Here is a 17,931-nt window from a genome sequence, read left to right as displayed (position 1 = left end):
AATATGCTAGAAGAGGAAATAGGATTCGATGTGGAAGATCTAGCAGGTCCATTATTTGAGTCCGAATTTAACAGAGGTTTGGAAGCCTTTACAGCAAATAAAGCGCGAGGCGTAGATAAATTTATTCGGAATTTCTAAATATGGAGAATGTGGTCACCGAACGACTTTGAAACTGTTTTATGGAAACTATGAATCTGGAGATACAGGCTTTGCCACAACACTTTCGGAAAAATATATTCCATGCAATACCAAAGACAGAAGTGGCACATAAGTGCGATAACTTAACAGTTCATGCATCCAAGAAGTCGACCAGAAATACAGAAGAATGGAAAATAAAATTGATAGTTTCTTAAATGCCGATCCGTTTGGTTTTAGAGAAGGTATAGGCCCAAGAGAATCAGCCATGACGTTGCTCTTGATAATGGAATTAAGAGCTAAGAATACTCAAGACCTCATCATAGGATTTATCGACCCAGAAAAAGCATTCGACAACGTAAAATAGTGCAAGATGTTTAAAATTATCTCGAGAATAGAAATATGCAAAACTTCCTCGCAGAATAAAACTGTGTGCTGGACGGAGACTCTGACTCGGGACCTTTGCTTTTTGTAAGTATGTCTTCTGTCAGCTGAGCTATCCATGCACGACTCACCATCCGTTCCCACAGCCTTACTTCCACAAATAACTCGACTGTTACTACCAGGAACTTGCTAAACCCACAAGACAGGTCAGGTAGTTGGAATAGTGGAAAGTAGAAAAAATGAGCGCCTGTCAGTTACACTCGAACACATATAACTTTATTTAGCTGCCTAAACATTACAGCGCAAATTTCCGACCTTAACTATCGACTGAATAAGTTACACAGTCATATGGCTTAAGGGCACAACCTCTTTAATTTTTAAAACGGCTGAAGGCCCATGATTTAAAACACAACTACAATAAATTTTCAAAATGCAGAATGCCCAAGGCTTTATCCAGAAAAAAATATTTTAAATGAGGCTGAAGGCCCGAACAATCTAAGACTTAGCAAGTATCGAATTTTAATTTTAAGACAGATGAAGGCCCATGATTGAGAAACACAACTACAAAAAAATTTCAAAAGGCAGAAGGCCCAAAGCTTTAGCCAAAAGTATTTTAAGTGAGGCTGAAGGCCCAAACAAGGCTTAACAAGTAAGGAATTTTAATATTAAGATGGCTGAAAGCCCATGATTAAAAAATACAACCACAATGAATTTTCAAAAGGCAGAAGCCCCAAAGCTTTATCCAAATAATGCAAGACTTGACAAGAAAGGAGCTTTCAATTTTAAAACGGCTGAAGGCCCATTATTGAAATCCCAACTAAAAGGATACAAATTCAAACCATCGGCTATGAGCCATTAAAATACACAGTCAAACACCAATAAGAAAAGGCAGTACAGCCAGCGGCGCTCAGAAGTTTCCAGAGGTCGGTCTGCACTTGAAATATTAACGTTCGCTTAGGAGAGACAAGTAGTCGGCCCAACTGTATCCAATCCGCCGGCAATCCAACCAAGAGACAATCAACGGACCCACCGACAAGACGACTTGCTTTCCACCTGACCAGTACACAAGGAACTCCAATGCCAAAACGTAAAAGGCGAAGCTGTCCACAACCAAGTATGCATAAGCTGTCAAAACTACAAACACGTGACAGCACGGTGAGGAAAGGACACTGCCTGAATTTTATGTCAGCGGCCAGGGCAGGTAACCGGAACGCTCTTGGACACAAGGCAGAAAATTTCGTTGGCGCACTTGGACTTCAAATAACCAAAATGCAGTTAAACTCCACCGGATGGTGGCCAAACTTTCGCCAACTTGAACACTCACTGTTGCTCATGGGAATATCCCCAACAGCCAACGATGAAGCCCAACGGCAGAATGTGAACGGACTGGCTTCGGTAATTAAATCACCACTCAACTGTGATGTCCTGGGTCGGTGAGCCACAAACCTCGTAGCAATCAGAACAGTTCCCACACACTCCGACACTGCACAGAGACCGCCAGCAGGCCTGGCCCACTGCGCCAAGCCGCAGAGATTTGCTGGCTGATCCACACCAACCGACCGACTGCCACAGATGACCACGGTGACAGCACTAACATAACTGAGCAGTCGACGTCACAAGCTACACACAGTTTTACGAACACTTGCACGAAGGACTAGACAATACTAACGGCAGCAACTGTGCAATATCAAGGACGAATCACGAGTCGGTACACGCAGGCAACCAACAAGCCATCGCCATCCAACATACACATCGTCCGACAAGACGACCGACCGACAACGAACAGTCGGGCGAGTCATGGCTGCCCGGACGTCACTGCGGCCGTGCCTCAACTGAACTTCTGCCGTGTCCTGTCAAACACTGCCAGGTCCGAACTGCACTGTTAGGGCGTCCCAACTCACTGGCAGGTCCCAACTAACTCCAGACACACAACAACCGGCAAGTAATGGCAGTCAGCAAAGATAATACGCCAGTTCTTATATCGATAAGCGCCGCTGCTGCCGCTCACGGGCAGGCAAGGTGGAAACTCAGTAACACCAGTAATTGAAATTAACATAACGAGGTGGTAGTACAGTAAAAACAGGATGTCAAATGAGATATGGCACAAACACGAGCCACACACGGCTCACGACTAACCGTCCGTTCCCACAGCCTTACTTCCGCCAATAACTCGTCTGATGATGCCACGAACTTTCATCTCAGCGCACACTTGGCTGCAGAGTGAAAATTGCACTCTGGAAACATCCCCCAGGCTGTGGCTAATCTGTGTCTCCACAGTATCATTTCATCCAGGAGTGCCAGTCCTGCAAGTTTGGCACGAGAACGACTATGTAGTTTGGAGGGCAGGAGACGAGTTATAGGTAGAACTAAAGATGTGGGGACAGGTCGTGAGTCCTGCTTGGAGAGCACTTGCTAGCGAAAGACAAAGGCCCCTTGTTAGAGTCTCGGTGTGGCACACAGTGTTTCATAAAAACGCACACTGTGCAGGAAAATGAAAATATCACTATCGGCAACGCATAATTTGTGCTAGAACTAGGATGTAAAAGTAAGACTATAAGGGCAAGGTGGAAGTGCACGCATTAGAAAGGATATAAGACAGGGATGCAGCTGCTCCAGCCTACTGTTCAGTCTATACATCAAAGTGACAGTGACGGAAATAAGAGAAAGTTTCAGGAGTGGGAGTAAATTTCAAGGTGAAATAATATCAGAGATATGATTCACTGGTGGCATTGATAATCTAAGTAAAGTTAAGGCAGAAATGAAGGATCTGTTCAGTTGAATGATCTAATGAGCAAACACCTTGAAAGTAATCCTAAGAAAGATGAAAACAGTGAGAAATAACAGAAATGAGATTAGCGAAAAACTTCAAAATTTTTGACCAAGAAGTAGATAAAGTGAGGGAGCGAAACAACACATGACGGACAAAACAAGGAAGACGTAGGAAGCAGGCTAGAATGAACAAAGAAGCATTCCTGGCGAAACAATGGCTAATAATATATAACATCAATATTAACTTGAAGAGGACATTTCGGAAAATGTACGTTTGGCGCACAATATTGTAGACTGCGTGAAAATAGGAAATAAAGTGAAGGGCTTGGAATGTGGTAGTACAGAGAAATACTGAAAATATGAGAAGTTTCTCCAGAGAATCATTGAACTGAGAAACATATAGAAAACACTAAAAGGAGAAGGAACAGAATGATAGAACATGTGTTAAGACATAAACAACTCATGATATTTGGAACAGCTAATATATGGAGAGAGAACAATTGGAACGTATCCGACTAATAATTGAGTTCATATGATGCAAGTGTAACTTTGAGATATCGAGGTTTGTACAGGAGAGGAATTCATGGTGGATTGCATAGAACGTGTCAGAAGCCAAACGACATATACAAACTCGCCCATTTATTTTCTTTTAGTCTCATCTGTTCTGTTTAGTTTGGTACCATCATGCACCCTTTCATCTGTTGTTCCATTGTTCACTTCTAATTATCTGCACTGTATAATCCAACAATAAAATTATATCGATATATAACACAGATAATTATTGTTTGGGCTAATGTGGCTTGCACTGTTCTTTCTGTTATATTTCTAATGAACTTCATTTCACTCTATTAATTCAATCAACGTCTATATGGTATTAACATTGGGTTACATCATACATATAACTACATGTCTTGTATTTGTATCTTAAAAGCCATGAAATTAATATTTAACAATGCCATGTAATGTGTGATCTTACATACATGCTATTCTATTTTGAAGTCGTGCCATCTGGCGGTATCTGTTGTTTTCCTTTAACTTGAATTGTACAAACGTGCCCCACTCAGACTAACGTATGTAAAGGGCTGTATTGCATTTAATGAGACACTGTGAAATTTTTATAAGGTATGCATCGAAGTTCTTTCTGCTGTCAGTAATCTTATTTGCATTCCATTAAAATAATGTCTCGTTTTCATTCAACAGCAACTGCTCTGTATGCACTTCCTGTTTGACAAATATTTTTTATGACAATGCTGAAAACCGTCATGTTCATGGAAATTTGTACAAAATTAAGATTGAACCTTCACGTTAAATTGTATAACAAAGGCACAAAACTATCACTGACCAATAGATGTACAGTCTAGCGCATACCATAACAACATCAATTATTTGTGTAATATTTTGTTAGACCATGAGTCAATGTAACTTGTCAATGCTTGTGGTGTTTACTGAAGTCTGTGCTGAGGAGATGCAGCAGTAATAATAACCGCCATGTACGTCAGGGTAACTACCAGATAATAAATTAAGATACAGTATTGCCTATATTTGAATCTTTATTGAAAAATAGGTACAAACATATTCTTACACAGTACTTCTGCAATCTTTAAACTACACCAATCTATCCGTTGAAAATATTTAGACATTCTTATTCATAAGTTATTTATCTTACTCCAAAGATAGTGAATGTCAGAAAAGTTTGTCAATTTTCAAATCGTATTACTCACACTTTTACAATCGTCCGTGGAGAAATTAACGCTTCCTATTTATTTGCAGTGAGATTTTAGAAAGCACTTTTCAGAAAAATATCTGTTTGTAAGAAGACTGACACTGAGTCAAAAACAATAAAGCTCATATTAAATTAATTATGCACAAATTCACTAGAGAGTAACATTTATTGAGCAAAGTATAAATCCCCAGTGTTTAATGTCCTCAAAAATATAGTGTGTTTTCTCTGTACTTCATACACTAATCAGGACATTTTAACGCTTTATGTAAGCAAGCAGGTTCCAAATCTCGTTTAAAACGGAAAACCAAGATATCTTTCATCTGATAAAATGAAATGAATGGATTTTTTTGGGGGTAAATTTTTCTTCAGTTTCACTGGTTCTATTAAGGTTCTTCACTACAAAGAATCAACCTTCCAAAAATCGTCAAGAATCCTTGTGAGTGAGTCACTGTGGGGACACATCAATATAGTTACTCATTGTGTTCTCAGAAGTCAACATATATTAAGTATTAATATTCATTTGTATCAAAATTGTTTGAAAGTTAGCAGTACCAAGTGAAAATATATACTATAATGGATTCGAATTTGAAGATGACTTTAAATTGATGTAATTTTCTATCTACTATTGACATTGCGTTTACTTTTCCCCAGAAACTTGATTTACACAAAAAATGTATTGTAAATCGTGGATTACAGATACAGCAACACGAAGTAGCCAATTAGCTACAGTGATAATGAGAAAATATGTAGGTACAGAAGCACTTCTAAGTTATATATTAATGTAAACGTCCAAAACACTTTTTCAAGAATTTTCTTCACATCATGTTATCCATGAAGTTCACTCATTTGCTAACACGAGTGGTTAACGGTTCAGTTAATTTATGGACTGTTCTTCGATAGATGTTATTTCCTCACGCACTAAATTGTGAAATCAGTCTGGATAATTAAAGAAAATCAAATGACAGTAAGGGTGACAAAATTAAAGATGGAACGGAGTATCAGCAAATGGTCCTTTTACTTAATGTATAAGCGTCACAACACACGAATGAGGTTCTAACAGCGTTTTATTTTTACTTAGTAGCTATTGGAAACAGTCACAGTAGAAAATACCGAGTAGATAGCTAATGCTAGTAAGCTTTTCTTCAGCAACTGTAACGAAACAAGGAAAAAGGAAGATGATGGATCAGTGATACACATGGTGTTAAAAAAAGTGTTCCGTATTTTGAGAGATGATAGTGCCCACCAAAACAAAATTAACTCCAGTAAACGTGGGCTATAAAGTGCATAGCTTAAGAGCTACGAGCACCTGTTCAATAGAAGAGATGTGTTTATAGTACTGACGAGGAACCTCATAGGTAAGCATTGTAGAGCCCATGTTTACAGGACTTCTTTTTCTCGGTTCCATCCTCTAAAAATATGGAATATTTTTTTAACATGCCATGTATATTGACAGTTCAGTAAGATCCTTGTGATGATGCATTACAAGCCAAAGATCTGCACTAATAATTAATAGTCTGTATCAGTGCCAATTAGGCTAAGGATAGATGAGGAAGGACCTTGTAGTGATGGTACGTTGTTTGGAACTAATGACTGTTGACAATTATCAGTCTACTACTGGAGCATTCAAAACATCACAGTGCCTTTTCAAAGATAATCATCTTCCTATCGGAAGCACAGAATTATTACGTTACATTTTTAGTATTTGGGGAAATGTTTCAGAAAATATAGTTTTCATCTTCGTTTTACAGAAGGACAGTAACATTGATAATCCATCTCAAACGTGCATCTGTATACAGCAGAGTAAGTAGAGGAAATGAATGTCCAGTGTTTGATATGCAGTAAATCATGATGGAGGTTCTTGTTGAGGTCTGTATGCGTTGGCTGCTCACAGGAACTGGCACCATTGGTAGCCATTGCCAAGTGGCGAGTAATGCTGCAGAGCAGACTAGTGTGGTAAGAGTAGATCTGACATGGGTTCAATACCATTTCAGGGCAACTAAGTCACTGAGTGGACCTTTGATCGTAAGTGTCAGTATCAGGTGTATACAGTATCCCACTGTGAGAAATTTGGTGCTGTGTACATGTGTTTCTGAGCATTTTTTGAGCGACAATGGCTTGAACATGCTGATCTTTATGCCTCTGGTTGGACAGGTAGATCTGAAAGGCAGCCTTTTCCTGGTTTCACAGATGCCACCCCCAAGCTTAGCCATTGATTTAACTTGTAGGTAGCAGCACACCAACAGCAACTGCCTACACACTTCAGGTATTCACTACTGACATAGTGCCTGGTGGGTTGCGAACGTATTTTCAACTGCAGGAAGTTGGGGTGGAGTTAGCTGTGGCGTTGGTGCAGCTCTTACAGGTCCTCGGCAGGTCACCTACAGGAAATTCTTGCCGTCACGAGCCTGCAGTTCGACAGTGGTGGTGGGGGCCTGGTAGGTGGGGAGTGCAGCTTGAGCCGTTTGTGGCTGGGGTGTTGCTGCTGGTGCTACATGTACTGGCCCTTGCCCAGAACACCTACAGATAGGAGCTGGCGCTCTCTCCAGCCTGCTGGTCGACACTGGTGGAGCGCCTGTTTGGTGGCGATCGCAGCTCGAGCCGCAGGTGGTTGGGGTAGTGCTGGTTGTGGCGGTGGTGCTGGACGTACAGACCCTTGCCCGGGCCGTCCGAGGTGAGCGTGGGAGCAGCGGCGCCCTTGTAGCGGGCGGCCCGCTGCGCGCACAGGCCATGCCGGCTGAGCAGCAGCAGCAGGTCGCGCCGGTACTGCCGTGACAGCAGCGCATACAGCACGGGGTTGGCGCACGCGTTCAGTGGGTAGAAGCACACCAGCAGCACCTGCACACCATACCCAGCTAAGCACCCACAGCGCCAACTAATAACAGCTTCCTCTGTTCTCAGCATAAAGACAATGTATCACTACATAGTTCTTACACGTCTAAATTATAAAAGTTGAGTTTTCCATGTCTCCAGAATTTATGTACAATTTTTATAGAGCTGTCGCTACTTTGCTGTAGGTAGCAACGCAGAAAAAATTGGGTCTCAAAGGCAGATTGTGACACAGACATTAAACTGAGAGAATGTAGCATGACCACAAGGTTCAGTACTGGGACCACCACTGTTCTTGACATACATAACTTATCTTCCAATGACTTTGAAGGATTATTCGACACTTATCAGGGGTGAAATCTAAATGAAAACTGATGATACCATTCTCAGATGATACCTACAAATGGTTCACAACTAACAAACATTTAAATCTCAATGTTACAAAAAATTATACACCCCTGGAAATTGAAATAAGAACACCGTGAATTCATTGTCCCAGGAAGGGGAAACTTTATTGACACATTCCTGGGGTCAGATACATCACATGATCACACTGACACAACCACAGGCACATAGACACAGGCAACAGAGCATGCACAATGTCGGCACTAGTACAGTGTATATCCACCTTTCGTAGCAATGCAGGCTGCTATTCTCCCATGGAGACGATCGTAGAGATGCTGGATGTAGTTCTGTGGAACGGCTTGCCATGCCATTTCCACCTGGCGCCTCAGTTGGACCAGCGTTCGTGCTGGACGTGCAGACCGCGTGAGACGACGCTTCATCCAGTCCCAAACATGCTCAATGGGGGACAGATCCGGAGATCTTGCTGGCCAGGCTAGTTGACTTACACCTTCTAGAGCACGTTGGGTGGCACGGGATACATGCGGACGTGCATTGTCCTGTTGGAACAGCAAGTTCCCTTGCCGGTCTAGGAATGGTAGAACGATGGGTTCGATGACGGTTTGGATGTACCGTGCACTATTCAGTGTCTCCTCGACGATCACCAGTGGTGTACGGCCAGTGTAGGAGATCGCTCCCCACACCATGATGCCGGGTGTTGGCCCTGTGTGCCTCGGTCGTATGCAGTCCTGATTGTGGCGCTCACCTGCACGGCGCCAAACACGCATACGACCATCATTGGCACCAAGGCAGAAGCGACTCTCATCGCTGAAGACGACACGTCTCCATTTGTCCCTCCATTCACGCCTGTCGCGACACCACTGGAGGCGGGCTGCACGATGTTGGGGCGTGAGCGGAAGACGGCCTAACGGTGTGCGGGACCGTAGCCCAGCTTCATGGAGACGGTTGCGAATGGTCCTCGCCGATACCCCAGGAGCAACAGTGTCCCTAAATTGCTGGGAAGTGGCGGTGCGGTCCCCTACGGCACTGCGTAGGATCCTACGGTCTTGGCGTGCATCCGTGCGTCGCTGCGGTCCGGTTCCAGGTCGACGGGCACGTGCACCTTCCGCCGACCACTGGCGACAACATCGATGTACTGTGGAGACCTCACGCCCCACGTGTTGAGCAATTCGGCGGTACGTCCACCCAGCCTCCCGCATGCCCACTATACGCCCTCGCTCAATGTCCGTCAACTGCACATACGGTTCACGTCCACGCTGTCGCGGCATGCTACCAGTGTTAAAGACTGCGATGGAGCTCCGTATGCCACGGCAAACTGGCTGACACTGACGGCGGCGGTGCACAAATGCTGCGCAGCTAGCTCCATTCGACGGCCAACACTGCGGTTCCTGGTGTGTCCGCTGTGCCGTGCGTGTGATCATTGCTTGTACAGCCCTCTCGCAGTGTCCGGAGCAAGTATGGTGGGTCTGACACATCGGTGTCAATGTGTTCTTTTTTCCATTTCCAGGAGTGTATTAAGCGATTCAAACAAGTAATTAGGACCTTTAAGTACTGGAAGTGGAGCTGATGGTCATATACTGAATGCAACACACCGTGTAAAATTCCTTGGGGTCCATTTGAATAACATGTTAATACAGAATGGTCAACAAATGAACCAATAAAGACATTCAGTTCGACATGTTCTGCCCTTAGAACAGCTCCTAACCTTATGACCTAAACATAAGAGTATTGACTCATTTCGCACATTTTTCTTTCTCTTGTTTTACGAAATTCTGTTGTAGGATATTGACCTAAAGTGTATGGAGCGTTGCTTTAGCAGAAGCCGGCATTAAAAATATTGTGGAAAGCAGGTAACCATAGGTCAAGCAGAAGGCTTCCAAAGGATCTTCAAATTCTTCCACTCAACTCCCTAAACAGTTTCTTCCTAATGATTTTTGGTTGCTGACAAGAGAAGTCAGTTTCACCCAAACTGTGAATTCCACTTTCGCAATAGAACACAGGAAAATAATTTTTATGTTCAAAAATGGTTCAAATGTCTCTGAGCACTATGGGACTTAACATCTATGGTCATCAGTCCCCTAGAACTTAGAACTACTTAAACCTAACTAACCTAAGGACATCAGACAACACCCAGCCATCACGAGGCAGAGAAAATCCCTGACCCCGCCGGGAATCGAACCCGGGAACCCGGGCGTGGGAAGCGAGAACGCTACCGCACGACCACGAGATGCGGGCAATTTTTATGTAAACCTGGGTTCCTTGTATAGGTACAAAACGTAGATATAATCTGGTGGAAAGATATTCAGCTATCCACCACAAAGCAAGATACTGGGATAGCTTACCACTTTAACAAAATTAAAAATATATATTTCAACAAATTTTCTGGATGCCTTGATTCAAAAACTAACAATTAATTCGCATAAGTGGTAGGAAACATTATATTAACAGGAATCTATATTTATAGATTTCGGTAATAATGTTGTTTGAAAAGTGCTGTTGCAATCAAATAGATACTAAGCTACCAACAGCAGATTAACAACAGGTATATTTAGTGGCTGAGGAAACAGTAGCATTCTTCCATGCAGTAGCTTTCATTCCAGTAGTACAGATTATAATTTAGCTGGCATAAGCGTCAATAGCAGTAAGCAGTATAGTGATAGCTTAGTGTAAGCACAGTATACATATAATAATTCAATGATTGCTTTGTAATTTTTTGTATAAAATGCGCTAACAGCATCGGAACTTGAGTGATTACTGTAATGGGCAATGAGATCTTGCATACTCGTGTGAGACAGCGTTATCAGTGTCTGCCAGATGGTAGAATCGCGCAATATACATATTTGTGGGACTTTCGGATATTAACGCAAGCAGACGGGGCACAGCGAAATTCATCTAAGAAACATTCTTCAAAATTCAAGCGACTAGCACCAAAAGAGCCAAAAGACGAGGCTAGACGAATCGTCATGAATCTTACAGGGAAAACGATCGACGAGGCTGTGTTGTCTGTACTTGAGAAAGGTTTAAACAAATGGTTCAAATGGCTCTGAGCACTATGGAACTAAACATCTGAGGTCGTCAGTTCCCGAGAACTTAGAACTACTTAAACCTAGCTAACCTAACGAGATCACATACATCCATGCCCGAGGTCGATTCGAACCTGCGACCGTAGCGCCTAGAACCGCTCGGCCACATCGGCCGGCAAAGGCTTAAACATTGCCCCAACACCAACAGCACTACCTGTCACAGAAATCATCAGCGGAGAGGGACAAGTTCCCTCCACTTAAGAACCCGGTAGAGCAGAGGAAATACGGCAGGAAACGTATCGCACTCTCGCACCGACTGCACCCCAGAGTCGTAACATCTCCAGACAGTAACGAGTCGCGCTGCGTTCTCTGCGTGACGATCCAGACATTGTCGTCCTCCGAACGGATAAGGGCAACATAAACGTTTTAATAGAAATATTAGACTACAAAGAGAAAACGTCCAAACTCGTAGACGAGGTGGTTTACAAGATGATGATGTCAGATCCAACCAGCCGAATGCAGCTCAAGACGACTGAACTTCCTGGAACTACTTTCACAGTACAGGCAGCCACGAAACTTCGGCCACGATCTGCCGTACCACCTAAGCTCTATCGGCTTCTATAGACGCACAAAGAGGGCACATTTCACAGCCCAACAGTGTATACAATAGGAGCGCTAACACACTAACTCGCGAAACAGTTGACGTTAGATTTGAGTTTCGTTGGTTGGCAAATGTGGGTACGAGATCAAGAGCTCGGCTCAGTTCGTGCAATGCCTATGGATACTAAGATTGGCCAGCTCAGATCTCATGGACAGTTTCGACGTTTGTGTCACTTTTCACCAAAGCTTCACTCAAGGAGGTGCTGGAACTTATCGGGAAGAAATTTGGGCCCTCATTCAACAAACTTTTCAATTACGTGCTCACGTCTACATATTTTCTTTTTGACAGACATTACTACGAATAGATAGATGGCGTAGCTAAGGGTATTCCTCTGTCACCTGTGGTTGCCAATATGTGCTAGGAAGACGTTGTGGAAAAGGTAGTAGATTCAGCACCATTAAAACAGAGAGTTATTTACAGAAATGTTGACGACGAGTTCGTCATTTGGTTTCACGAAAAAGATGAGCTACAAGTTTTCTTGCAACACATGCAATCTATCCACGACCAAATTCAGTTCACCATGAAGGTGGAGCAAGATGGTCAGCTACCGTTCTTAGATGTTCTGGCGCGGAGAAAACCGGACGAGACATCGGGACACAGCGTCTATCGGATGAAAAGCCACACGGATTAGTAGCTTCATACGTCCAATTGTTATCACCCGTCACAAAGGTAAGGACTGCTAAACACACCGGTCCAAACAGCTTGTGTGACCTCTGACGAAGAAAGCCTAAAACCGGAACTGGACCACCTCAACGACGTGTTCCAGAAAACAGCATTTAACGACTGCCAAATTCGACGCGAGTTCAAGCAAAAGACCACACCACAGCCAACACCCGATGAAGACCAACCGGAAAAAATAACCTGCATTCCAGACGTGGGGAATGTATCTGCAAAACTCGGTGGAATTTTACGACGGCGAAATATCAAATGTATGTACCGTCAAAGACTAAATTCCGTTTAGGGCAGTAAAGACGACCTAGGACTCTGGAACTCTGTAATATTTTAGATGTCATGCCAGGGTGGGAGTGCATTGCCGGATAAACGATTAGCGCAATTAAGGAAATGTGTGCGAAACACAAGAGCCACACCCATCTCCAGTAGCCTACAAAATCAGCGTTTCCTGAACATTACCTTGAAACAAACCACAAAATGAAATACAAGGAGACAAAAATTCTGCAAAACACATCCCATTATTAGGACTTTGCGCATACGGAGGCTATCGAAATCCGGCTACATGAGAATCTAGTCGACAGGGACAATGGATTTCAACTTTGTCAAGCGTAGTTTCAGGCACTGAAAATTCTTCAAACGCAACGGAAACTGAACAACGAGCACAAGAAGGCGGAGTGCAGACAGACGACCGCAAGTCGAATCGCCAGGGCCAGTTACTCCCACCACAGCGGCCAGCAGACCGCGCAGTCTATACACGAACTCAGTGGAGGAAGGAGGCGGCTGATGTATCTATCACACTCACAGGACCAGGATGTCAGCCAGCAAGAATAACCTGATGATGATGGCACGTTACACCGTCGAAATTCGTTCTACAAGGATAACTCTATCTGGCTACACGCCCAAGAGGCCTTCAAACAGCATATTCAACGGTTAAAACTACCAACACGCAAGGAAGTTAATGATTAGTGCAAAACGACCTCGGCTGCGTTATTGTACATTTATTGCGTTACGACCGGTTTGATTTGTAGAACATTTTCAGGTGGCCAAGCTGTGCTAAAGTCATGACACAAATGATCTAGAAGTTGTATGTAATGTCAAAGACCAAATCCAAAAACAATTATAATAACCATTTTCCGACCACCTGGCGGGAGAAAGGCGTTGCACAGTGCATAATGTAAACCTTTCAAAGTATTTTAAGTGTATGCAGTAGAGTTCGCTGTACGCAGTATGCCGTGCCTGCTTGCCATACTTCCGGCAGACGGCAGGCGGAATGTTCATGATCACTGTTTCTGTATTTGGTCTTTAACGTCACATACGACAACTAGACCATTTGCGTCATGGCTTTATGACAACTCGTCAATTTGAAGATGCTCTACAAACGAAACCGGCGGTAACCCAATAAATGTTCAATAATAGAGATGAGGTGGTTTTCATAAATCATTAACAGTAGCGTCAGTTGTGATGCTCAGCATGACCAAGATTAATGAAGGAAATGAATGGGAATTTCAGAATACTATTAAATGTTTAAGAGAATCAATATAGGGGTACAATGATGACATAAATATTCAGGAGGAGGGAAACGTAGATCAGAAGAATTGTCCATTGGAATGAAACAGCTTCCTACGACGAAATGTGGGTTTTCGAGGTAAACCTAAATCGATGACTGTTAATAAGAGGTTATCTGGTAGAGATCAGATTTACGTTAGATGATGGAGAAGAAACCTCTGAAAGTATTTAAAATGTTCTACAGAATTTTGTTACGTAAAAGAGATTCTAAAAGATGCAGGGAATGGTAAATGTGTAGGTAAGATTACAACAAGATGAAGACAAACTCCATGAAATCACTGTGAAAGCTGTCAGTAGATAACAGGCAGAGCGATAGCGTCTTGGGTGCCGTTAATATGCCTCTACCTGATGTACACTCTTTACTGATTAATTTACTAAATTATCTCACAAAAACAACGCACAGTTCATCGTAGTGTGGTAATTGTGGGCACCGGGAAAATGAAATTGCTTAGGCACATGTATTGGTGCTTCAGTATAAGTAATTTTTGCTTCTGATTATTTCAAGTAAGCCACTATGGGTCACTAACGTGACAACTTACTTCGCCGAAGATCAGTGATCGATTCCGCATTGTCCATTGATAGTTCAGCAGTGTCGATTCATATTAATCCGTTGAAGTTAAAAAGGGGCCAAAACAAGGAATAACTGCAACGGATATCAACTAAGCAACTACCACTTTCTGGCTGGCTGTCAACTTTCAAAACCTACGAAAACGCAACAGCCACTGAAGAACTTACCCAGATCGACTGAGACTTCACCATATAAGAACAGATGATTAGACAAATAGGTAAAACAACTGTTTAAACACTAGACAACTGAGATACAAAAAGCATTTGCTCGACACATTCGGTACGAACTGAAAGCGACATGATGAACAATAAGAAGAACGTGGATATGACAGTTTTTTCATAATTTCGAGAGGGATTCTCCTGGGAATGAAAAAAAATGGTTCAAATGGCTCTGAGCACTATAGGACTTAACATCTGAGGTCATCAGTCCCCTAGAACTTAGAACTACTTAAACCTAACTAACCTAAGGACATCACACACACCCATGCCTGAGGCAGGATTCGAACCTGCGACCGTAGCGGTCGCACGGTTCCGACCTGAAGCGCCTAGAACCGCTCGACCACCGTGGCCGGCGGGAATTTTCACGAGGAATGAAAATGTACTGTTTCATTTAGACGCTGAGAGGAAAAGGGGGACGAAGTGGAGACATGCGAAATTCCCTCATCGAAAGAAACTGCTACATATATCACAACGCAACAAATTGATTATATTCTTTTGGGACCACACGAAGGAACTTTTCAGAGCCTGTCTCGAAAGGGCTACTGCTGTTGCCACAATATGACACTGATCGTCGGACAAGATGTATCCTGTCTTCCGCATAAGATTAAATTTATTTTACTTTACGTCTATGGTCAAAAATGTTTTGTCATCAGACTACCGGTTTCGGTCTATAATGACATTATTCAGATCTGCAGCAAAATATAACAAAAAACTTAAATACACTAGCTGATTATCTATAGCTTAAAACAATAAAATAGGCCATAATGAAACATACTACTGACATATGTGCGCATTTTTGTGCTTTAAGAGGCATACCTGTTTCATAGAAATATGTTCTAATATACTGGAGCTATAGTGGCATCGTCAAATATTAAACACAAAATCAGCACCAGCGTCGTCAGATATACACAAATAACAGTATATGCAAGAGTCATCTTGTCAGCAGCACTACTGTTCAAAACAAACTACCTTACGGTAGCCACAAAATGTGTGTGTGGCAAGTTCACCAGATGTCACAACTGCTGACATACGCATTTTCTTCAATGATCAATTGAACAACGTAAAATAAACGGGGATATAATCGGTAAAGTCTGTAACGGGCTTATAAGGTGTAAAAGGTATTACCGTAATAAAAAGCGATGAAATAAAACACGACAAAAGTTAGACTGTTGAAATGCGGAAGAGTTAAAACACAGTAATTGACATATGCTCAAGTGCGAATATTATAGATAATGACATAAATAATAAACAGCTTTGAGAGTGCACAGAATAATATAACAACTGTAAATCAAATAGGTAAATGCCGGCCGGAGTGGTCGAGCGGTTCTAGGCGCTACAGTCTGGAACCGCGTGACCGCTACGGTAGCAGGTTCGAATCCTGCTTCGGGCATGGATATGTGTGATGTCCTTAGGTTAGTTAGGTTTAAGTAGTTCTAAGTTCTAGGGGACTTATGACCTCAGAATTTAAGTCCCATAGTGCTCAGAGCCATTTGAACCATTTGAACCAAATAGCTAAATAAGCCACAATGAAAGAAAACAGACTGTCGCACATAATCAGCGCCCTCACTAACGCCAGACTGTCGCATTGGCGAGAAATAGTTAGTCCCCCCAGAGGCTCAGCATTCATTTGCTGAGTACGGGCTTGGCGACCCCGGGGTCCTGAGCTGGGGACTGGTCAGCGCCGCCAGTCTCCTGTCACCGTAAACCCCGGACATGCTTCAGCGACCACCGCATAGCGCGGCGGTGGAATGTTGTGTGCTGCGGGGAATGGTAATCTTGGCTTGACCGCCTGGATTGCGAGGAAGGTAAACCTCTATAAAAACCCCTCAATCTTACGGTGTGCTGCGCGCCTATAAGATGCATGGCTGTTGGGGTGGAACAGTCGCAAGCGGGCAGCCTCTGGGGCACCTGCCGCGCCCCAGTTGTATAAGGCTTACTCAGGCACGCGGGGCTCTGTCTGAGCGGACCTTTAGTTCCCTAGCTGCTCGTGGGACCACAATGGACCCTTCGACCTCTACGTTTCCCCCTACCAGTGGATTGGGTGGGCCACTGGTAGGAAAACACACCCAATCGAAAAAGCGACTTCGTGCTGCGAGTCCTCCAGCGCCTGGTGTTACCAGAGATTTATCAGACTGTCGTAAGAGAGCACATGCTGATATCCAGAATGTGTTTTTGATTGTCAAACGGAAGGAAGGTAGCTTTGAGAGAGTGTCTCCCTTTTACATCCACAAGGGTCTTGAGGGAATTGCAGGAACACTGAAATCTGTGAAGCGTCTGCGCAATGGGACTCTGTTAGTTGAAACTTCTAGTTCCCGTCAAGTCACTTCTCTTAGGAAAGCAACCTGTCTCGGAGAGTACGCTATCGAGACCGAGCTCCACTCCACTTTGAACTATAGTAAGGGTGTTGTGACATGTAGGGACTTGGTGGATATCCCCAAGGACGAGTAGAAATCTGAGTGGGCTGACGAAGGTATTGTCGACGTGCAGCATATTATGAAACGAGTCGATGGGGACCTAGTCAAATCCGACTCGTTTATTCTCATGTTCAATTGCCCGAGACTCCCAGAGCATGTTAAAGCGGGTTTCTTACGTTTGCCAGTACGGCCATATTTCCCCAACCCAATGCGCTGTTTTAAATGTCAGCGCTTTGGGCATACTAGGTTGGGGTGCAATGGGATAGCCACTTGTGGTAAATGTGGTCAGACTGCCCATGAAGGAGCCGATTGTTCATCGCCTGTGAAGTGCGTGAATTGCTCTGGGAGTCACCGTGTCTGGAGCCGGGTCTGCCCCGTCTATCTCGAGGAACGGAAGATACAGGAGATCAAAACATCCAAGCGCATCCCCTATGGTGAGGCCAAGAAGCTCTTTAAGGCCATGCAGCCTCCTGTGTTTACAACATCTTTCGCTTCCACTCTGCAGAAACCGTTACAGTTGGCCACTGTTGCTACACAAACGGAGGTTGCTAGTGTCAGCACTAATACCTGCATTTGCCAGTGCACTTGTGCTGCTGCGGTTGTTTTGCA

The 17,931-nt window shown here is 43.5% G+C and overlaps 1 protein-coding gene across 1 annotated transcript in view; it reads right to left on the bottom strand.

Moving 5' to 3' along the window:
* Window positions 1-7,528: 7,528 nt before the first annotated feature.
* LOC124796047 (lutropin-choriogonadotropic hormone receptor-like) overlaps window positions 7,529-17,931 on the bottom strand; it is a 503,184-nt gene continuing 492,781 nt past the window's right edge. The window contains exon 16 of the mRNA XM_047260133.1: window positions 7,529-7,846. Coding sequence (XP_047116089.1) covers window positions 7,529-7,846 — 318 coding nt within the window. The remainder of the gene's footprint in view (window positions 7,847-17,931) is intronic.

This window comes from Schistocerca piceifrons, chromosome 4 (assembly GCF_021461385.2).
Source record: "Schistocerca piceifrons isolate TAMUIC-IGC-003096 chromosome 4, iqSchPice1.1, whole genome shotgun sequence".
Taxonomy (NCBI): domain Eukaryota; kingdom Metazoa; phylum Arthropoda; class Insecta; order Orthoptera; family Acrididae; genus Schistocerca; species Schistocerca piceifrons.
This window is presented reverse-complemented; position numbering and strand designations above follow the sequence as displayed.